The following is a 21,914-nucleotide window of genomic DNA, read 5'->3' on the forward strand; positions in this document are numbered from 1 at the left end:
TTTCCACCTCCCGGTCCAGATGCAGTCGGAACTTGAGGCTCGGCTTCCCTTTCCTCCTTGGCAGTCTCAGCCGAAGCTCCAGTTTGAGCGCTGATCAGACTATTCCGTATCTCTGAAAAGTCCGCGGGCTTGCCCTCCTCCACAAGTGCGCGGGCGGATTGCCATTGGGAGTTGGTCTTGAGCCCATCGTCAACGAAGTTGACAATGTTTTGGAGTTTCTCCACGAGAGACTCCTTCTCCGCGAGTTCGGCCTTCAACGAGGACACAACCTCCTCGGTTTCCTTGACCTGCGACTTCATGCTGTCGATCAAATTCTGCATGATGCCCAGCCGCTTTTCGCTGGCTTCACTCTCCTTCTCGGCCGCGGCATCCTTTTCGTCGCGCTCTGCCGTCTTTCTATCCGAAGTTTCCTTGAGGGCCTCGAGTTCGGCCGTCTTGGACTTGAGATCTTCTCGTAGTTCCGCCAATGCTGCATCCGATTTCTCCGCTGCCTCCTGGGCACGCTGGAGCTTGGAGTTCAAGTCATCAATCTCGGATTGCTTGGCGGCCTTCAACTCCTCCAACTCCTGCTCGTGTTTGTCTTTGGCTTCCCGGAGCCCTTCCAGCTCGCGGGTGGTCGACTCCAGAGTTACCACCATGCTCTCCGTAGATTCTCGCGCCACGGACAGATCTCGCTGTAGTTTGTCCACCTCCGTCTTGAGCTTATCGATTTCTTCCTGCTTGGCTTGCACATCGGCCTCCAGCCGGGGGATTTCGTTCTCAAAGGAAAAGAACTCCTCGCTCTCTTCCTTGCCTTGTCCCTCCTTGGCCCGTTCCTTCTCGTCCGCCGCTGTGGATTTTTTCAAGTTGTCTACTTCGTCCCGTGCTTCTTTTGCGGATCTCTCGGCCTCCTCGAACTTCTTCTTCAATTCGTCCCGTTCCCCTGTCACGCGCTTCAATTCCTCGACAACCATATCATTCTTCAGCGATATCTGATTGAGGTACTCGGTCAGCGCCTTCGGATCGCTGATGGAGGTAAGCGGTGTATTCTCCCGCAGTGCGGACTCGAAGGGCTCGATGGTGAGAACCCGGGCATGCGCAATCTTATAGGCTTTCAGCAGCTCATTGTACTTGGTTTCAATCCTGTCCAGTCTCCGCAACTTGGCGCGCACGTCGATCGGCAGGTCCGCGTTGGCTGTTGGCTTCGGTTCCGGAGGCAGCTCCTTGCCCGAGATCGATTCCGCCCGTTGATGAGCTTGATGCCCGTCGACATCCCCGCCTCCTTTGTCGGTCCTGTTGCCCTCGGAAGACTCGTGTGCCGCCGGGGTCTCCGACCGCGGAGTCGAGGTCCTACTCGAAGATTCATCGTCGGCAATGGTAAATTCGAACTCGGTGGGATCGGGACTTCGACCCGTCAGGGAACTACTACTTCGCTGTCGGGCGGCGCGATTCTGTTGTCGGCGCGCGGAATTCGACCGCGAGAGCGATTCCTGGGCGGCTCGTTGCCGGGCTTGTTCCTCGGCGATGCGTGCGTCGATTGCGCCGCGGAGCCGCTGGAGAAAGAAACCAATGAGATCAGTCTGGGATTACCAGCCAATTCGAGTCGGAAAGATAGATTTTACCTGAAACATGATGACCGGCGACGCTCGTCCAGCTACGGCGACAAAATCAGCGGGCGAGAAACGAGCGTAACTGGTGTAGTAGTAAGTCAAGGCCACGAGAAAACAGGCCAGGGAGATGCACAGGGGAACTATCGCCGGAGCCTCGGACGGACCGAGTGTTGGCGGCTTCAGCCACAGCGCGGCGAGCTGGGGCCACGTCCAATGCTCAATCCATGCCAGCACGGTCGAAGGCATTTGCCAGGAGAATAATAGTTTGCCCCTAAAGAGTGATATGCATAAAAGGCCTACTGTTCCTTCTGTACATACATATAGTAGTTTTCCTCTCGAAGCACGGATTCTACGGATGTTGTCTGAGCTAGAACAGATTACAGCTTTTCAGGTACCATGGTTTCACCGCTATGATGCATGGGAAGGACTCAGACTCCCGTCATAGAAATCATCGCGCGATCAAGAAGGAATCCATAAGTCGGTGAGAGAAAACCATGTGGAATTTGCTACCTTTAGTGATGTGCATCGAATCTCCCGCAGAAAAGCCACGTTATTGAACGGCTCGCATCCCACCGATGACGATTGGCCCGTGCATTTTTCCCGCGACCTTTCCACAGCTTCAAGCGACAACGAAAAAACTCGGGTTTTTTGTCGACACATCAAGTTCTTCATTGTCTCCGGCTCCTCTTACCATGGGAGACCGGCATCGCCACTGCAAAGATGGTCTCCCTTTGGCCCTGGAAGGTACTCTTCATATGCTGTGTTAACCCCTGAACTAGAATGGTGGGCTTGTTCGAAAGCTGACGCGCGTTTCCAGGGCGAGGATAATTCACCCGCGTCGTTCGAGAAGACGCTGTCAGCCCTATCCACCAAAATCACACAGGCGTCGACGCGCTTGGATGCGACCCGACAGCAGGCGCGGCGGTTCACGGCGCTGTGGACGTTGTACTCGATTTTCATCTACCTGTTGTACACGACGATCGACGTGCTGGTGCTTGGGTGGAAGAACTGGGGCGTGTTGGAATATGCTGCCGTGTTTGGAGGGCCGTTGGTGTAAGTGGCCATGCTGCAGCTGTTTCGAAAGGGATGTGTTGCTGACTCCCCGAGCTAGAATCTATGTTGTTCGTTCTATTGGGAGGAGCTTGTTCGACTACCGCATCGCGAAAACGCAGCGATTACTCGACGGTCTCGTGAAACAGCGAAACGAGACGATCGAGCGTCTCAAGGAGGCTACCAAGTACAACTCTACGCAGCAGCTGTTGGAGAAGTACGGCGGAGAGTCTCCCAAGCCAGCACCGCCGTCCGATCCCGGCGAGAAGCACACGGGCGATACTCCCGCACGCAGTCCAGCGGCGGTCCAGAGAACGGGGATTCCTCCTCCGCCGACGGCAAACATCCGACGGCGGGTGCCCGAGCCATCAACCCCGAATCCTGGTGTGCCCCCTGTACCGGACCTTCGAACTCCTGGCGCCTCCATCTCGCCCGAGCAATTCCAGAAACCGCTCCCGCCGCCGCCTCCGCCGGGCGTCGAGGAACCGGGCTTCGCACCGAACGCATTCCCATCGATACCCCAATACCATGAAAGCCCGCGCTGGTACGATCGCCTGATGGACGCGCTGCTCGGCGAGGACGAGACTCTGCCCCGAAACCGACTCGCCCTGATCTGCCAGCAATGTCGGCTGGTGAACGGCCAAGCGCCGCCGGGAGTCAAGAGTCCCGAGGAGCTGGGGCGCTGGCGATGCGGAGGATGCCGTGCGTGGAACGGAGTCGAGAGCAAGCCCAGGGAGCCGAGTCCGCGAGAGTTTGATCAGCCGGCGGGAGAGACGGAAGAGGTGTCCTCTGGAGGGGATGACGCAGACGTTTCCCGTGCGACTGGCAAAGGCCGGCAGGCAGAACCCGTGACCGACAGCGAACGTACGATTAGCTAGGAGCTAAAGTGTACTAATAATGTAAGGCGCGCATTAACTATTGACTAGTATTAACCTCGCAACTTTTTCCGGGGTTGTCTTGAATCGACTCGTCGATAGTATGTAGTAATTACTAATCACTACTGGACTTGGGCATTTGACGGTCAATCGAACCGAATGAGTACGGTACAATATTGTTGTGCATTAATAATTTGATTGCTGTACGAGTTTGATCCAATGCAAGCGTTGAGTAATAACTGAAAGAGTCGATCCACGCAAGAAACGCGCCAAATGCAAGGAGTCAGCTGACTATGTATGTATGTAGGTAGTTATTGAAGTTGCCGAACTTTCCGCTTGCCGGGAATCTCGAGAAGAAAATGCTGGGTGTTGAGCTACCGGCAAACCGCATGCCAGAGCTCCAAGCGAGCAAGCTCGTATGAATCGTAAAGTACCTAACTAATTCTTAGTTCCTTACCTAGACTAATACATACTGTACAGTAGAGTTCAACAGTGCCGATTTGGATCTTCTCCACCTCTGCGGTGGATGGAATTCTTGGCCTCTCCATCTCGAGATCAGAGGGTGAGAAAGTTTTTTGTCCATCGAAATCTGAACGAATCTTTTTGTCTCATTCTGAAGAGAAAATGCCCTGACGATCCTCAGGAAGGGACAAGCCCATTAGTCTGGTAAGGATTTGTCGAAGGTACCGGTACGGAGTACTTTGTCCAGTCCTTACTCCAGTTGGCAAGATGGTGAGGCAAGGGTGACCGCATGATTCCACCGCGGCTTCGGGATTCTCGGCTGGGGACGGAACGCCATCGGTGCACACTAAAAGCTGTGATTCCCGAAACGATCGACCGCTAGTCTTGTTTAGTGCTTCTGGCTCCACCGGGCCTGCCCTATGATGATGTCAACTCGTTGCCAGCTACAGAAAGTATGTCCCTACGAGGATGTACTGTAATGGCAAAACGACCAGGTCAGAAAGGGTGTTTTTGCGCTGAAATTCTCGAATGGGAAGAACAGAAATAGTTTGATGAATGAAAATATCAGTAGTACATACTCAATACCGACAGTACATCCTTCGGAATCATCTGATGCGTCCGTCATCCAGACAAAAGCTCCGAGTCGACCGCTCCTTGCCTGGACTGGTATGGAACATTCAACATAGTAGTAGTTTAGTACTAAGGTACTGGTACTTGAGTGTAAGTAGATTCAGAAGCAAGAAAATCCTCGGAACGCCACGCCTGGCAAAGTCACGCAACGATGATGAGTGAGGAGGATTCTTACGAGATTCCCGGCTCACCCGTAGACTACCAAAAAAATTGGCCTCAAGCGTTGGGCCGTTGATCACTGTTCGTTCAGGAAGCGGGGATGATTTGGACTCGGTTGGATTTTCTGCCTATCAGCTTGAGAAACTTTTGCCCATGCAAAGAGCAAAATCCGCCATCCGCCATCCGCCATCCGCCATCGAGCTTCCCCTAGCAAGTAGCAACCAGCCCAAGGATGGCCCGCTGCGAAGCGAATCCCGCCAATCGTGACACCATCATGCCTGCAAAATGACGCATCTGGGGTAAGGATATGCGTCTGACAAACAAGCCTTTGGTTGTTCTTTGCCGTTCTCAGCAAGGTTGGTGGCCCACAACTCACATCGGACAAAAATTCGCGGCCATGGGGCGATGGACCAGATCGAGAAGCTTCGAATTCCACCTTACCTTAACGACAGTACCCCCTCCCAATCGAATGACGAGGATGCGAGCCGCGGAGCCCTCGGAATCGGGTCTGGGTCATGCATGTTGTGATGGTGATGTTGTCGAGGTGGGTAATCATTCCGAATGTCGCGTTGGCTATAAAGCCCGATCAACCCACCAACCTGGCCCGAGGGTTCAAACAGAAAGTCCTTTTTTTCAAAGCTCACCTTGGCAGTGTTCTGCACCACTTCGTGCTGCAAAGGAAAAACACTTCCATCGCCATACCCGGTCGTTTAGGGAACATAAGGAAACATGGCCAATATTCGTGACATCATCCGCTATCCCATCTTCGCAACCCGGCTCCTGCAGTGGGCCTTTATCGTCATCGCCCTGGGTCTGTTCTCCAAGTTCATCGACGAGGACAACAATGGCGCCCATATCGTCTTCGAGGAGGTTGTCTACGCCATTGCCACGGCCTTCTACATCCCCATCTTGGTCGGCTCGTTCTTGAAGCACCCGCTTGTGGCGCGCCTATCCTTCCTGTTTGATCTGATCTTCTCCCAACTGTACGTCATCCTGGGAAGATCCCCATGCCTGCATCTATAGACTTGAAAAATCACTAACAAACTCGTCCAGGTTCCTCGTCACGGTCGTCTTCACGACCCAGGACTTCAACTACGGTGGCTCGTGCCGGCTGGCGCAACCCGCCGGCACCTCCTGCTCCAAGAAGCATGCCGCCCAGGCCTTTTCTTACCTGGCCTAGTACGTCATTTCTTCCTAAACATCAAATGTCCAAAACGGTACTAACATTCTCCCAGCTTCTTCACCCTGTTCTCCCTGGTCATGGAACTCTTCCGCCTCTGGGGCCATGACAAGGACAACGCTCGCGAGAAGCACGACCCTCGCGCCCCGGCTGATGCGCCCGTGACCAGCGCATAAACTTGGGAAAGGACGACCCCTCTTCACAACTACTAGGAAAAAAAAGTTTCGAGTCCGGATCATTCCGCAATGGTGGACTGACCTGGTCTCGAAACGACGTCGGTTCGCGGTTCACCCCTCCGCGCGTCATGGAGTACATGTGTGATGATATATACATATTCTTTTGTTTAATCACTAATACGGCCCATGGGTCAAGTCATTCTCTCTTTCCTCTTGATTCAAGAGGAAGGCGTGACGGGACACCTGGGCCTTGGATGTTTGAATGTGTTTTGTGTTTTTGTAATGACTAGCTACACGTTCGTTACGAGCTTGAGCAATAATACCCAATCATGGCTGTTTTCGAGTTCTATCACGGTGATAGATTATCGATGACGTATGTAGGGGCAAGTGTAGATGACGAGCGATGAGGTCTGGCAAAAAAAATAAACACAATTCACATTGCTCTCCGATCCAGAAACTCTATTGCATATTGACTGGGTATCTACGTTCATAACGCATCAAACATAACAAGGGATCAAATGCTGGCCCTCCGCGGCGCCAACGTCCGCCGCAACCGCTTCTCCTCCGTACTCTCCTCCTGCAACGGCAAGCTGCCCTCATTCTTCAACCGCTCCAGAAACTCCTTCCCATACTTGTACCCCACCTCGTAGATCTCGTCGAACCGGCCAAACTCGAGCGTGCCGTAAGGGTCGATCGGCGGGCGCATGTACAGGCAACCGGGCGTGATCTTGGCGCGCTCGAGGCTGTCCACCGACGAGACGTAGGCGAGCCGCGCCTGGATCTCGGACAGGGTGATGGGGTTCGGGGTCGTCGAGAACGGGTTCCACCGGTTGAAGAAGGTCCAGAACCCGCTGAGCGTGTCGCCGTAGGTCTGCGGCGTGTTGTCGTCGAGCGCGCCAACGTCCACGGCCAGGATGATGTGCGCGCCCAGGCTCTTCATGTGCGCCACCGTCAGGTTGTCCAGGTACCCGCCGTCGAGCAGCAGGTTGCCCTCGTCGCACAGCGGCGGCAGCAGGCCCGCCAGCGACATCGATGCCCGCACGTACCGCCACACGTACCCGGACGAGTGGTACTCCGCCCTCGACTTGCTGATGTTGGTCGTGTTGCAGTAGAACTCGAGCCAAAAGTCCTCCATCTGGCTGTCCCCGAATGTCTTGAAGATGCCCCGGTTGAACTCGTGGCCCGTCGTGTACGACACCGCCGGGTACGTCAGGTCCAGCGCGAAGCGCCAGATGCTGCCCATCCGGCCCGCGAACTTCTTGGCCCGCCCGTACAGCGGTACCACGTCCGCCTCCCGCGCGTACAGCGCTCCCACGAATGCCCCGATCGACGTCCCCCCCACGATGTCGATCGGGATGCCGGCTTCCTCAATCGCCTTGATGACCCCAATGTGCGCAATGCCTCGGGCTCCGCCGCCTCCAAGCACCAGGCCCACGGCCTTGCCACACAGCCGACGTGCCAGCCGGTGGAAGTCGCCCTTGACTGGCGTCTCGCTTGTATAGAGAGGGGTTTGGTGGATCCGGCGCGACGTGTACTTTTGAATCTCCGCTTGGATGACCTGCACCCGCTGCTTGAGTGCCGTGCCGAACCGCTTCGCCCGCGGATGAGTGGGCTCCGTCGTCAGGCGGTAGGCCATTTGGATATGGTGGTGCCCCCCGTTGATCCACACGCGGTTCCGGAGCCACCGGCGGGTAACACCCGGCGGGCAGTACCGCTCCGTATGGAGCAGCACAAGATCCTTGCGCGCGGTCGTCTTCATGCCCAGGAGGAACCGCTCGTACTCGCCAATCGCCGGCGACCCTTCCGCCAGACCGACCAAAAGGATGCAGTCCGCCTGCGTGATGCACGTCTGCGTCCAGGGCGAGTTCACGCTCGTGTCCGCAATGTACAGCACCATCCCGTACTTCTCCTCCAGGTCTGCCAGATACTGCGACAGCTTGAGTTTCCCCATCTTGCTGAATGCATGCCGCCCAAGGTGGTTGAGGATCGCGGCTTGATTCAGCGAAGTGACTCCGTTGGTCACCCCAATCTGCTGGAAGGCGGCCCTCAACCGATTCCCAAACTCGACCACGGGTACCCCGGCATGGACCGGGAGGATGGAAACCGTGCGCAGATTGGCGGTCGACGTCGCTGTCTTGGCCATGCCCGCATCGCCAGGCATCCCGGACTTCTCCGACATGGGATCCATGATGAGATCGCGCATCCGCTGCGCAATCAACTTGGAGACGTGGATCGTAATGCCCGGGTGCTCCTGCGCCAGGCTGTTGAACAGTGATCGCGGGAATTTCGCCAGTTCAGTGTCGCGGATGGCATGCAGCGTGGCCGGCCGTGTGGATTCGGTCATCACTTCCAGTTCACCCACGCTCTCCCCTTGGCCGTATTCTCCCACTACTCTCATCTTGCCGTCCTTTTCGACGACGGACCGCAACCGACCATTGAGAACGATGTAAATGGCATCACTCTCGTCGCCTTGATGGTAAATTACCTGGCCCGCATTCACCTGCACCCACTCCAAGGCAAAGTCAATGTGCAGGATCAACCGCGGCAACACGCTCGTTAACCTCTTTGCCAAGGTCAGCAGGACGATCGGGTACCGCTCGGCGATCCGCTCCAGAGCTGCTCGAGGCAAAAACCCAACATAGACGTCGGTTTTGGCCACCACGTCCGTGAACGAGCGATACGAGGCGACGGATCCCAGGTAACCCTGGATTCCTCCCGGCTTGATGAGATACAACGACCGCCGCGTGGCTTTCTTCTTCTTCGGCTCCGACACCGGCCTGCGCGAGGAAGAACCGGCCGTCGTACGGTTCAGCGTCGGGAAAATGTCATCCGAGGAGTTATGTCCAGGCCGCGAACTTCCCACAATGTCCTCGTTGCGATCGGTCTCGACCACACCAACATCCAAGAACCCGTCGACCACGTAGTAAAGACCCGGATTCCGCTCGCCCTGCTCCACCAACACCGAGCCCTTTGGGAAGGAGACGATCTCCACCTCGCTGCGCAACTCCTCCTGCAAGTTCTGTATGGGCGATGTCCCGCCTGCACTGGTCATCGACATCGACATCATCGACTCCGACTCAGCCTCGTCGTACGGATCAATGAAGCCAAACGCATTGTTGTTGAAGACAGCCTTCTGTCGACGCGAATCGTACGACACGAGCTTGGGCGATGCTTCGCCAGAATAGCTTCGTCGGAGGGCAGTCCTGGTGCTGGAAGTAAGGCCAATCGCCTTCATCATGCAGTCAATGATGGATTCGCGGAACAGGTTGTCCTCATCCACGGGATCCCTGGCGTGAAACGGGGTGTTGACATGCACGCTGCCGGCCTGGAAGGGCGGGTGCTCGCGTTGCGCCAGAGGGGTCATCGGCGACGTGGACCGCGCGGCCGAAGCCAGGTCATGGCGAGGGCCATACCGCGACAGCTGGATGGTGGACAAGAGGTCACCCGGGCTGACTCCGCTGACGTCATGCGACGATGTGGGCTGGTCCGCCGAGGCAGAGACGGGCCGACGGGATGCGGCCACCTTGGCTCGAAAAGCGGCGTCCTTTCTCAAGGTACTGCTCGACCTGCGCCGGCGCGTGGCAATGGGGTTGTGCAGAGCAATTCCATTCTTGGAATCCTCTGGACCCAGGCGCTCCCGCTCCTGTTGGAATTTGTCCTTGAGCCGGTCAAGGGCCCTGCCCCGTAGCTCGTTGGGTAGATCAAAGGAGGTGTACTTGTTCAGCTGCTTCTCGATGTTGAACACCTCGGTGTTCAGGCCCAAGTACGAATGCGCGGTAGAAAACGTCACTCGTTGCAGCCGCGTCAGAATGACTTGGATGATATGCGCAGTGGCACGGGGATACATCCGCGTCAAGCGCCGGAAGGCACTCGCTGGGATGATGGCGATTGTCGTATCGACCAACGCTCTCGCCAAGATGTCCGGATGCACCGACTCCCGTTTCCGGGACTCCTGCGCCGTCGGAGCCTGGTGTCCGTTGGGCGCGCTGTGATTAGCATCCTCCAAATTCAGCGGGGGCATGTTCGCAAGCGACTCCGGTACCATGATCCCATCCGACTGATCTGACGACGGCGGCCGCGAGCCATCGACAAAGTTTCCGGGACTGGTCGGCATGGAAGCCGGGGGCCGCGACTCGGAGCGTTCGCGGCGCGGGTTGGGTAATACGATGTCCTCGGTGAAGAGGGACAGGATCGAGAATAGGGACGACATGGAAGCGCCGTTCTTGACCTCCGTCAGCAGCTGATACCCCTGGTATGCCGCTGAACAATGCGGTCCCTCGTCCTCGTCCGAGGAATCTACTGCCACGTCGGTCTGTCGACGTGGTTTCCCATCATTCTCTCTGATGGACTTGACAAAGATCTGCACCAGTCCATCCACCACGAGGCAGAACCCTTTTTCTTCCTCCAACAGCAGTGTCTCTCCCGCCATCAGTTTCCGGGTCTGCATCGTCCGGGTAAGCTCATGGAACACGGCCCGTTCCAGATACCCAAACACCTTGATGGCGCTCAGGAACTCATCCAGGTAATTTGCGAGCCCCGGCTTCGAGTCACCTTCCTGGCTATCTGGAAACAAGTCTATTTGTGGTTCCTTCCGCTGTGGCTCCGGCGGGAGCCGGCTGTACATATTCAGGTAGCGGTAACGAATGAACCAAATGACGCCGGAGATGATGGCGAGGATGATCAATAACCTGTTCCATTGGATCCGCGATTAGCCATTGGTCCTCCATTCCCTCCTTCGCATGGGGCCGGGGGTGCGGGAGACATACAGCGTCCGGAACTGCATGCTAAAGGTCAGGCTCATCGACAGGACCGTGAAAATGTAGGTGGGCACCGTGATGGAGGTGAAGCCGATCACCCAGAACAAGATGCTGGGGATCGTTTGCAAGAAAAACCCAACCACGCCGCCCAGCGAACCCGGCATTGTGGACGGTAGTGCGGCAGGAGGCGCAATGGAGAGAGACGGTGGGGTTGCAGAAGGGACATTGGAGGGGAATTGAAGAGTGGTGGAAGAAGAGACCACAGAGCTTGGCGGGTCGGCAACGTGGGCGGGGATCGAAGAAGATTCGGGCAGGTTGGAGAGCACACTGGAGCCGGGAGAGGCGAAACCCGCGGTAGACGCGGTGATGATGGAGAGATGGTTGGCGTGCAGCGTCATGGCAGCAGCCCCGGTTCGGCGCAAACACCGGAGTTGATGCGCCCGAGCTTAGCGGGCGGGCTAGCGAAGACGGATCGAGATGATTTGGAGGTTATTTTGGCAGGATGGACGACGTCACAGCGGAGTTGGGAAGGGTGTTTTTTTTTTTTTTTTTTTTTTTTTTTTTCCCCCCGGCCCAAAAGCCGATGGCTGAACATCGTGGGCGGTGACGATCCCGTGATTCGCAGCAGGTCGAGTGGCAATGGGTTTGAAACTACATATGTAGTTAGGTTACGTACTTGCAGAAGTACATACTCGCGTACATCCTGGCTGAACTACAAGGGTCAATGGCAATCCATGCAGGTTGTTCTCCCGTCTCTCTACTCTGCGCTGTCGCATGCAAAATTCTCTTGAAGTTTCTTCAGAATGTCTGAGCAAAGTTCAATGTGGGAATCCTCGGGTGAACACGGTGAATGACGCTCTGATTGAGAGATTGTACCAGAGATCCTTTGCGCTAGTACAAAACCGGCTAGTACGGAAGTTTCTAGCCGTATGAAATAGGTTAGTTTTCACCAGTGGGACGGAGAGTGGGGGTGTGCCGATAAAATAAAAAAAAAAAAAAAAAAAAAGAGTTCGATCATTTGATGGATTCAACAATTTCCAGCTTTCGAATTTCGAGATCAAGAATCACTGGAAAACACCATAGAACAATTGTACCGTACTAGATTGAGCAGAAATCAGGCACAATGATCAGACGTCAAACTTCCACCTGGTCTGTCTGCCCAGACAAACTTGAGTCTCCATACGAATGAGCAACAGGCGCCCGTGCTGTGTACGAATAGAAATAATTTTCCTCCGGTCCAGATGAAGCCGATGGCTGAACATCGTGGGCGGTGACGATCCCGTGATTCGCAGCAGGTCGAGTGGCAATGGGTTTGAAACTACATATGTAGTTAGGTTACGTACTTGCAGAAGTACATACTCGCGTACATCCTGGCTGAACTACAAGGGTCAATGGCAATCCATGCAGGTTGTTCTCCCGTCTCTCTACTCTGCGCTGTCGCATGCAAAATTCTCTTGAAGTTTCTTCAGAATGTCTGAGCAAAGTTCAATGTGGGAATCCTCGGGTGAACACGGTGAATGACGCTCTGATTGAGAGATTGTACCAGAGATCCTTTGCGCTAGTACAAAACCGGCTAGTACGGAAGTTTCTAGCCGTATGAAATAGGTTAGTTTTCACCAGTGGGACGGAGAGTGGGGGTGTGCCGATAAAATAAAAAAAAAAAAAAAAAAGAAGTTCGATCATTTGATGGATTCAACAATTTCCAGCTTTCGAATTTCGAGATCAAGAATCACTGGAAAACACCATAGAACAATTGTACCGTACTAGATTGAGCAGAAATCAGGCACAATGATCAGACGTCAAACTTCCACCTGGTCTGTCTGCCCAGACAAACTTGAGTCTCCATACGAATGAGCAACAGGCGCCCGTGCTGTGTACGAATAGAAATAACGAGTAGAGATTCAATTGATCATTCCAGTGCTACTGTACGGAGTACTCCGTACAAGTAATTAAGTAGTCGTACGTCAGCCCGTACGTCAGATATCACTGACATTCATTTAGCCAGTTGACCAGCTGTGGGACCTGAAGCTCAAAGTCATGTGATCATGAAAGCGCGCCTTGAGCTTCACAAAGCCGAGTTCGCGACAGAGGGCATGCCTGCGATACTCGCGTTAAGCCATGGAGGGCGACAAGTCCTTCGCCCTGCCACTGCGGCCAGTGGTGTCAGGGTCCGGCAAGAAGGACATGCTTCCCGTTCGCATCGCCCAGATCAACGCCCAGCGGGGTTCGTTCCGGAGTGTCACCGAACAAAGCCTGCAAGATGAGCTCCAGGCTCGAAAGGAGAAAGGCGACGAGAGCGAAGGAGAAGAACCGGAGATTGCGCCCAGCGAACTAGATGCAACCGACCGGCAGGAGACGGTCTACAAGCGTCGGGCCGAAATTCTTCAATTTGCTGTGTAAGGTCCTCTGGGACGGTCTTCAATAGGACTCGCAGCTTACTTTGCCCTATGCTGTAGCCAAGCTCATACAGAAGCTACAATGGCGTTAGATGTGATATCGCTACTTTTGTCCAAGCATAACCCTCGCCAGGCCGAGCCCACCATGTCTGCGACGCTCAAACAAATGGTCCCATCCGGTTCGCTTGACATTGATGTGATCAAGATGCCGGAGCAGCCCCAGTCAACTGTCCAAGAATGGCGGACTGTCGCGCGAGGGTGGAAATTGGAGGGGTTCAATGCAGCGGCGAGCAAGCTTCTCAAAGCCGCCTCACGGCTAGAAAAAGAAGCCGCTGCAGAGAGCCAGTATTGGGACGAGTTGCTGACGGTCAAAAATAAGGGCTGGAAAGTGTGTAGACTGCCGAGGGAGCGACAACTGCTGGGCGTGCAGTTTGGATTTTTAGAAGGTTTGGCTTCCTTTGCAGAGACCATGAATGAAGCTAATCCACGCAGCTGCTCCGACATTCCGTGATCGTGGTCTGGCTTCTTTGCGTCGAGCAGACAATGGCAGCCTTGTCCTGGACCGAGGCTTGCTTCCATCTCGACCGCGGGCGGTTCGGGTTCGCGTGAAGAAGAACAACAAAATCGTGGGTTCTTCGAGACTTTCCGATTTTGTTGCAGCAGGCGGCGACACGATCGAGGCACGAATCCTACAGTCACGCGACTCGTTATTTGAAGAGGAGCTCTTTTATGAACTCACCCGCGAAGCTCGGGTGCTGGCCAGCTCCGGAGTCGTGACCCATCGGGATTCGATCCATTTCGAATACGATGAGGAAGAGCAGATTATGCTAGACATTGTCGATCTTGATAACATATCCGAAGAGGACAAAGGTCACTCGCATGAACGCGATACTATTGCGCAGGCGACGTCGTACGCTCTGCGAATCCTGCTCTGCTATGCACACCGACGGAACAGTCAACGTCGTATGCAGTTACCCCAGCCTCTGTCCACTCAGAAACGCCCTGCTATGTACTATGACCTCCTTCGTCCCATCCTCTCGTACTTGCAGCACCGTTCCCATGTCGCCACTCTCCAGACGATCCTCCGCAATGTCTACCAAATCCTCCGCTCCGCCGGTCTGCAGTCCGAATACTCATCGAGGACATTCTCATCGATTCGCCTCGCCGACAGCAATCACCCTCCCGCTACTCCCGCCGTCGAATCCTTTGTCCGCCCCTTCCTTGACCCCATCGAATCAAGCTTCTCCGGCACCCTTGCCAATCCCAGCAGCAAAGTGACCGTCACCATCCACACCAACCGGCCAGAGCCCACAACACGAAATCAAACAGCGCCGCCCTCGCTGGGAACGGAATACGAGTTCTCCTTTGAGCTGCCCAACTTCCCGCACATGCAGGCTCCGGGCCGGATCGGGCTCAAGTCGGAAGCCGAGTCTCTCCTGCTCCACCTGGTCACCCTCGATCTGACGACGTACATCACGACCGTTTCTGCTCGGCACGCGGCGGAAGCAGGAGCCGAGACCACCAAAGCGCCATTGCGCTGGGAGGCGCCATTCGCGCATTATGGGGAAATGGTGGCGGTCCGACCGGATGATGAGAGCCGGGTGCCGGTCAAGACGCTGAGCATTCACCTGTCCCGAGAGGCGTTGAGTCTACGGCAGCGAATGCCGGATGATCCCGGGGCCGCGACATTCAACCCACCCGCGCAGACCGAGCCTGGGCAGCTGGTTTATTCGTGGAAATCATCCGACACGGCTGTTCCGGAACACAAGACGCTGGAGCAGGTGATTCGCGAGATTTCTATCGCCTAACGATATGATGAGAACAAACTGTATTGTAGTATTCATGGGTATACCAGAGCTCTAGAATAGAGTAAAACGCCCTACCTAGGTACATACAGCTCGATATACTGTATCCTCTAATCACTGTATCCTAGCAGGTTGGCTACGAATCATCATCCTGCGTTCCATTCTTTCCCCGCCGCTCCAACTCCTCCAGCTCGTCCAATAACGAAACGGTCTCCGCGGGGTTGGCAACCCAAGCTGTTGTACATGCCAGCCGCGCCTAACGCCAGAAAGTCAGTGACTAGGGGTTTCATGGGGCGGGCTTTGTTTTTGCGACGACACACCTTGTAATCATTCGAGCCTGCGGAGAGGAATTGGTCGCCAATATGCAACGTCTTACTGCGCTCGATTCCTCCAAAGTAGCGCTGACAGGCGCGTACGCCCCATGATTTGTCACCAATGTCGACGAAGACGTCATTTCCACCTGACACAAATGATTAACTCGGGAATGAAACAAGGCCCGAGAAAGCGACGGAGGCGAGGTGGGTTGATCTGCTTACCATTGAAAGCGCAGAATGGAAGATGCCGTCCCACTTCGGACCGCTCGACCGTGTTCTGCACAACCAGGACCGTCTCCTCGAGCTGCTCACGGTGCATCTTGCACCCATCGCGGGGAACGATGCCGACGGCGTGATCCTTCCGAACCAAAATGGCGGGGAGGTTGAGGTTACTCACGCACTCCCGCAGCGCGGCCTCGGCCACATCCAGGAGCGCCGTGATATCTTCATCAGTCCACGAGCGCATCTCATCGAGCTGCCATTGATTGCGTTCCACGTAGCGGAGAAGCTCCGGGGCATTGTCATCGTAGCAAAAGAGATAGTTCGCCTCGCCGCCGAGGATGACCAGGCTCGATTTCTGCTCCGGGGTGAGCGTGGTATCCACGGAGATTGCGTCGAGCAGGCCCTTGAGCCGGACATAGTATTTCCCCGGCTCGGTGTACCCCGCGGCGGTGACGATGCCGACCTTCCGGTCCTTTCGCAGCAGCCGTATCAGCCGCGGGATGACTGGGGAATCGTCCGTCAGGCAGCATCCATCGTCGTAGAGCGTGACGTCGCCGTCAAAGGTCATGAGGCGGATCTCGCTTCTGTGCACGAGGCCCATGAGCTGCGCGGTGTTCAGAATCAGCCGGACATCGTTGAACGACGGCGCGACGAAACGGCGGCGGCTGATGAAACGGCGCTGATCCTGGTAGTCGAACGCCTCTTGGAGCAGCAACGGGGTAAAGAACATGCCCACGGTGGGGACAAGGAGCTTCAGCTTGGACTGCCCGGTGCGGTTCTCCTGATGGTGCGCAACTGTAATCCCGGAGTTGTCATAAACTCTCCTCTGTGCAAACTGACAAGGCGAAGGGGGCAATACTGTGGTCATTGATCAAGTGCTCGACATCGCGCATAATCTCCGCATATCGCTGATGCGTTGCTGTCGCGACGGCGCGCAGCTTTGCGCTTTCTTCGTGAAACGTAGTGGTTGGTTGCGAGTGGAGGACGAACGGCACTGCCAGCAGGCCTTTGATCCATTCGATCTGAACTCTTTAGCTAAATGGCACAAGGGGTATGTTGTGTCCAAGTAGCGCGCACCAACTGATCGCGGCGATGTGACTGTAATCAAAAGCAATCAGTACTGATGCACTGCCAATATGGATTTGATCGAGTACGCACCTTGAGGGCATCTAGAGTGTGCCTGATTGTCAGTCTGGGTACGAAGTTGGTTCGCAGGGACTGTAGTTGTTTACTAACACTCAACACGGTATCTTGTTGTCATGATTCTGGAGGCTGTGGCGGGATGCTGATCGTCGGACTACGGGAGAACTTCGATATTGTAGTAGGTTATTTCGAGGGTTCCGCCAAGGAAAACAATTGACTCTCAAAGTCTCAGTCGTGATCCAGCACTTGGTACTCGAGAGAACCTGAGCAAGCTGGGATCTACTCGTAACTTACTACTGTTTACTCCCCCACCAAGGGGTGCTAATTCAAGACTCAGACCATGACGTAGCCATGCTCCATGGATGCTACACCGACATTCCAAGCCATTAATTCCTCTACACAACGAACTCATCTCACAATTATCAAGACGAGACACGCGGAGTAGGGCGATCGAAGCATTGACATTCAGGAACAGGAGCACAGTCAATGCGATGACTCAATTATCACGGGTTCTCGGAAGGTCAACTGGCCAAGATGCCATTCAGTCGAGGTGTCTGCCTGAGTGTCTGAAAACAGGGATCCGCCGCACTACCAGAATGCAGCGGTTAGAGTGTCAAGAATGGAGGGCGTACTTTAATTTTACCCTTGTCCGAATTCATGTCCCAACGATGAAGCATCGCTAGCAAACACTGTACTGATGGCTTCAGTTTCATGCACAGTTTGGATTCGACCTTCTAACGGCTTGTATAGCCGCCATTGGCAAAAATTGTTTGTCCAGTAATCCATCCACCCTCGGTCACCAAGAAGCGAATCAGGGGTGCGATATCCTTGACGTCGGTGAGGCGGTTGCCAATTGCATTCGACTTGTGAAATGCCACAGCTTCTGGGCTCTCCTGAGGATAGAAGAACGCTGGTTCCAAAGTTAGTCTCGGTGAGCGAAGGACAAAAGGTAACAGTAACAGTCTGATACGTACGCGTATCCATGGGCCCTGGTGCAACTGCATTGACGCTCACTCCTCGCGGCTGGAGTTCTTTGCTCACGCCCCTGACATGCTATCAACAAGGAAAGGTTGCGCAGGTCTCGAAGGCAACTTACTTGGTGAAATGCTCAACGGGAGCTTTGCTGCCAGCATACGACGTATAGAAACCCGTGAATGCAGCCAGCAGGGCGGTAACGATGGTGATGATTTTTCCACCGTCAGTGACATGTGCCGCGGCCTCTTTGAGAATGAAAAAGGCAGCTTTAGAATTGATTCTATTCCAGTCAGCACACTACTTTCGTTGTTTTTGTCCCGTCGGTTATAACTTACGCGAATATCTCATCATACTCGGCCTCAGTGACCTCGGTGATGGGCTTCTTGAGCACCTTCCCAATCGTGTTGATTACAATATCCACCTTTCCAAAGTCCTTCAGGACGTCCTGGAACAGCTTCGATACGGCGCCCGCGGTGGTCAGGTCGCCCTGATAGAACTTCAGTTTGATCTGCGGGTACTTCTTCTTCAGTTCATCCTGGAGCTTGTCGGCCTCCGGTTTTGTGTTGGAGGAGTTGTAGTGGAGCGCCAATGAGGCGCCGATGGCGGCCAGCTCCCGGGCGATCTCCGCGCCGAGGTTCTTTGCGCCGCCGGTGATGAGAGCAACCTTGCCTGTGAGCGACATTTCAAGTATATTTACTGATGTTATGGAGGAAAAGAACTAATGATTTGGATGAGCAGAAAACTAATCGATGTGTAAGGAGGAAGTTCCATGATTTATCACAGTCCGTTCCGTGCTGTCGCATCCAGAAACTGGAATCGGTCTGGCAATGAAAGAGCTGCGAGCGGAAACTCTGACCATGAATGCTCCACATGGATAGGTATGGTACGAATGCGACGTGTTGGCTACTACTGTAAGCGTAAAGCAAGGGATCTAGTTGGCAGGACGTGGAGGATGATTGAGTTTGAACCAGATGAACGTCCAGGATATCATTGTGGAGTTTCCAATGCTTTGTCTGATCGACCTTCCAGTCGTAAGAGGAATCGCAGTTGATCGAGGCTGGCAAACCCAACTGAAGAGATAGTACTACCATACTAGTAAGTAAGTACTATTAGGCTGAACCGATGATCACCACCTCCACCCTAACAGAGGCGTCATTTTCTCGCTTATGTACCATGCTCTCGAGAATTGGATAGAACTTCCTCATTATCCCTCTTAATCTCAAGCAAGTGGTCGTAGAGTTCTCTAAGATGAACTCATTCTTGCCGATTTCCGAAGAGGAAACTGAAAACGTCTGATTGGTGAGTGATGTACCTCCCTATTCATTGGAGCTTGATCTGGAACCAAACAGCCAATCATGTTTCTGCTGATTGAACCACAGCCGATCCTGCTCTCTCCATGCATCTTCGAGATCCATCACACTGGTAGGGACTGCTTACTATGTACTTCATGGTTCATGATGTGGTACATGCAGCTCACTTTATCGTCGAGGGCAGCGACTCAATTGACCATTTAACCTTTCTCTATTCATCTGCGCCAAAGGCGTTCTAGAATCTGAGACGGCATTGACACCCCAAGTGTGCGGTCTTTTGAGTAGCTCAGGCCAATCAACTTGACAATAGTTGGCAAGGATAGATGAAGACAATTGATTTTTTGTGATTGATCCCTCTTCCATGGTTTGCAGACAACTCGTAAAGGTTCAACAACTTCCAAACTCGGGACCAGAGAAAAAGTAGGTATCGCATGTGATACGTTGTTCAATGTCTTCTTCTCCCTGCACGAGGATCAAGGCACGAGCGACCAGAGTACATGCTGAAAGCGACGCGTGGCAATCAAATCAGATTCGATTATCCGTCATTTCAAGCCATTGCTAATCTGAGAGGGAAAAAAAAAATAACTTGAATAGAGCGCTTTGTCTCCCAGTTGCCTTCCAATTGATTCTGCCAAAGTCGAGAACGCGCTCATCGGACAAATATGGTGTGGTCAAAGGGACAATTTTTCCGTGGCTGGCTGCAAACGATCCACCCCTGCCTATGGGATTCCGGGGACTGTATGAGCAGCCTTGTTCAAACATGTTGTCTCCCCATGGCATCCTTCAAAATCTTAGACCGTGCATGCGTATGTACGTGTCTAGATTAGGTCTAGATTTGTGTTATGCACATTTGCGTCGCTAGGCGCCAAGATAGGTAGGGCTTCTGCCCGTATCTTGACTGGAAAGAGGATGTCCTTGAAATGACCAACTCCCAAAGTCCGATGGAGGTTTATAGCTTTGGATTAAGCGAGTATCCCGGTGCAAAAGTTGTCCCCTGCCCATTCCCAATACACTGGACGATGCGATCCACTATTCCCAGCAGCCAGATGCTCCCCTCATCGGTAGCCAGCCACTTACCTCCTTGGATGTGCTCCTCGCTCTCTGCCTCCGCAGTGCCGTCTTCGTATGCTTTTCGCAAGCCAAAAATGTGCGACACAACCTGCGGGCCAACGCCAGTCTGCGCGCGGAGGGAAGCAATCGCGATGATGGAGGTGAGGACACGGCCCACAGTAACAGGGATTCCGTTTGGGGTGGCCGGAGGGTCCGAAAAGAGATTCCCGTACTCGCTTTCGAGAATGTGGACGGGCAGATCTGGGTGAGATTGGGCAAGTTTGTTGACGAGCTTGGTCTCGAAGGGATAGTAGATTGATTTCCAGAGTGCTTGTCCACGGCTGAGAATTGACGGCACATTGTCGGGAGTGAGATGACTGGGATGATACATGAGAATGACTGCCATCCAGCGATTACGCTTGCTCAATGCCTACCGGCGTGGTTGGGTGGCTAGGCCGCTGACAATGTCAGGCGCCAACCCAGCGCGGAACTCCCCGAGGCAATTGATTGTCCGTGGGATCTATCGATTCGGTTACCATGAAAGTCTATGGAACTGGTCTGAATATACATACACCGTTGAAACCAATGCATTTGAGTCCTATCTCCCGCACCAATTCGGCAAAGTAAATCTTTTCTTCTCGCGACTTGTTCTCCGTTGCTAGCTGATGAAGCTGGAGGAGGGATTGCGGGGAATTCATGGTTATTGTGGCAGCTGTCTTCAAGGTGCTAATGAGCAGCAGCCGGCGGGTCGCAGAAATACGGAACGTACTGCAGCGCTGAACCATGCTTTGATCCCAACATTTCGTGATTCAGCCTCCTTTCGTATACTTTGATACAGAGAAAGAACACCTGCCGGAGCCGGAGTTGTCCCCGGTCGAGCATGGGAGGCGTTGATTTGTGCTTTGAGTGCCGATGATAACTTGGACATTTTTCAAGGTAGTATTCGAGGGAAAGGATCTCTGCAGTTCGTGCAATTGGTTCAAAGGATATTGGATGAGGTGGCCGGAGTTTACGGCATTACTCTGCAGGGCCGGCGGGAAAGGTCTGTCGTTCCGGTTTGGACCCTGAACCTCGCGGAATGAGCCGTTGGTTTCCGAGAAACCGAAGCTTCCACCCAAAACAGTTAAACACCCAAGCCTATCACGTGAACAATTGGGCTTTGGAGGTCTCTCAGTCGCCAGTTTTGATTGGCTAAGGGGGTAGAGCTCTGATAAGTGATAAGCTAAGCGTATTATCTTATCAGTTGAGGGGACCTTCCATGCCTGATAATGCATGCAATTCAATTCCCTCATTATTTTATTCTCCGAAATACCGTTAATCATAGCATGATTCACTTTGAATCTATCAGAAGCAGTACGAGTTCTACTTGAACCTAGCACAAGTGCAGACTCCTTCGTAAGTACTCCAACCGTAATGTATACAGTATGCTCCGAATACTCTGTCCATACTCAGCGGCCCTGCAATTAGTACTATTCTATGCTAGACTGACACCAACCACAACAACAACAAACCATGAACTTCGGGTGCAAATCCATTATCGATGATGTTTCTGCAGCTCTGCAACGATATTCTGATCTTCGACGTGCCAACACAGCCCGCAAGTGTCATGTTGTCTGCCGTCAAGATGTTCCACGTGATCATTTAGCTTCCACGCTAGTCCCGATTAAGGTGTAGCCTAAGATAGGGCAGAAATCGTTGGCCAGAAGATCAGAGGGCGGGAAGAATGGCAGTGTAAGAGCACGGCTAAGCACCTCAAGTACAAGTACCCTTCGTGTCCTGCGAAGGCATGGCTTCCTGAGCGGCGAACATTCATTTTCCGAC

General features: G+C 53.9%; 7 protein-coding genes across 7 annotated transcripts; 3 read left to right on the top strand and 4 right to left on the bottom strand.

Annotated features, from left to right (window-relative positions):
• Nucleotides 1-2,309: 2,309 nt before the first annotated feature.
• Nucleotides 2,310-3,517, top strand: VTN31DRAFT_683 (uncharacterized protein; the record flags this gene model as incomplete). Its single annotated transcript, XM_069407483.1, has 3 exons — nucleotides 2,310-2,333; nucleotides 2,407-2,642; nucleotides 2,701-3,517. The coding sequence occupies 3 exons, from the start codon at nucleotides 2,310-2,312 to the stop codon at nucleotides 3,515-3,517; spliced, it is 1,077 nt and encodes a 358-aa protein (XP_069263539.1).
• A 1,977-nt stretch (nucleotides 3,518-5,494) lies between these two features.
• VTN31DRAFT_684 (uncharacterized protein) lies at nucleotides 5,495-6,121 on the top strand (the record flags this gene model as incomplete). The annotated part of the gene is made up of 3 exons (XM_069407494.1): nucleotides 5,495-5,748; nucleotides 5,819-5,944; nucleotides 6,001-6,121. 3 exons carry the CDS (start codon nucleotides 5,495-5,497, stop codon nucleotides 6,119-6,121), a joined length of 501 nt encoding a protein of 166 aa, XP_069263540.1.
• A 514-nt stretch (nucleotides 6,122-6,635) lies between these two features.
• On the bottom strand, nucleotides 6,636-11,276 carry VTN31DRAFT_685 (uncharacterized protein; the record flags this gene model as incomplete). Its single annotated transcript, XM_069407505.1, has 2 exons — nucleotides 6,636-10,809; nucleotides 10,888-11,276. The coding sequence occupies 2 exons, from the start codon at nucleotides 11,274-11,276 to the stop codon at nucleotides 6,636-6,638; spliced, it is 4,563 nt and encodes a 1,520-aa protein (XP_069263541.1).
• Nucleotides 11,277-12,996: 1,720 nt separating this feature from the next.
• Nucleotides 12,997-15,082, top strand: VTN31DRAFT_686 (uncharacterized protein; the record flags this gene model as incomplete). Its single annotated transcript, XM_069407516.1, has 3 exons — nucleotides 12,997-13,274; nucleotides 13,335-13,720; nucleotides 13,767-15,082. 3 exons carry the CDS (start codon nucleotides 12,997-12,999, stop codon nucleotides 15,080-15,082), a joined length of 1,980 nt encoding a protein of 659 aa, XP_069263542.1.
• A 133-nt stretch (nucleotides 15,083-15,215) lies between these two features.
• VTN31DRAFT_687 (uncharacterized protein) lies at nucleotides 15,216-16,876 on the bottom strand (the record flags this gene model as incomplete). The annotated part of the gene is made up of 7 exons (XM_069407527.1): nucleotides 15,216-15,335; nucleotides 15,400-15,539; nucleotides 15,616-16,410; nucleotides 16,475-16,637; nucleotides 16,693-16,713; nucleotides 16,774-16,784; nucleotides 16,852-16,876. 7 exons carry the CDS (start codon nucleotides 16,874-16,876, stop codon nucleotides 15,216-15,218), a joined length of 1,275 nt encoding a protein of 424 aa, XP_069263543.1.
• Nucleotides 16,877-17,492: 616 nt separating this feature from the next.
• VTN31DRAFT_688 (uncharacterized protein) lies at nucleotides 17,493-18,415 on the bottom strand (the record flags this gene model as incomplete). Its single annotated transcript, XM_069407538.1, has 4 exons — nucleotides 17,493-17,668; nucleotides 17,733-17,803; nucleotides 17,855-18,013; nucleotides 18,069-18,415. The coding sequence occupies 4 exons, from the start codon at nucleotides 18,413-18,415 to the stop codon at nucleotides 17,493-17,495; spliced, it is 753 nt and encodes a 250-aa protein (XP_069263544.1).
• Nucleotides 18,416-19,992: 1,577 nt separating this feature from the next.
• Nucleotides 19,993-21,021, bottom strand: VTN31DRAFT_689 (uncharacterized protein; the record flags this gene model as incomplete). Its single annotated transcript, XM_069407549.1, has 4 exons — nucleotides 19,993-20,470; nucleotides 20,528-20,613; nucleotides 20,666-20,809; nucleotides 20,863-21,021. The coding sequence occupies 4 exons, from the start codon at nucleotides 21,019-21,021 to the stop codon at nucleotides 19,993-19,995; spliced, it is 867 nt and encodes a 288-aa protein (XP_069263545.1).
• Nucleotides 21,022-21,914: the final 893 nt, after the last annotated feature.

Source organism: Thermomyces dupontii (assembly GCF_041956625.1).
Source record: "Thermomyces dupontii strain NRRL 2155 unplaced genomic scaffold VTN31scaffold_1, whole genome shotgun sequence".
NCBI classification, from domain to species: Eukaryota; Fungi; Ascomycota; class Eurotiomycetes; order Eurotiales; family Trichocomaceae; genus Thermomyces; species Thermomyces dupontii.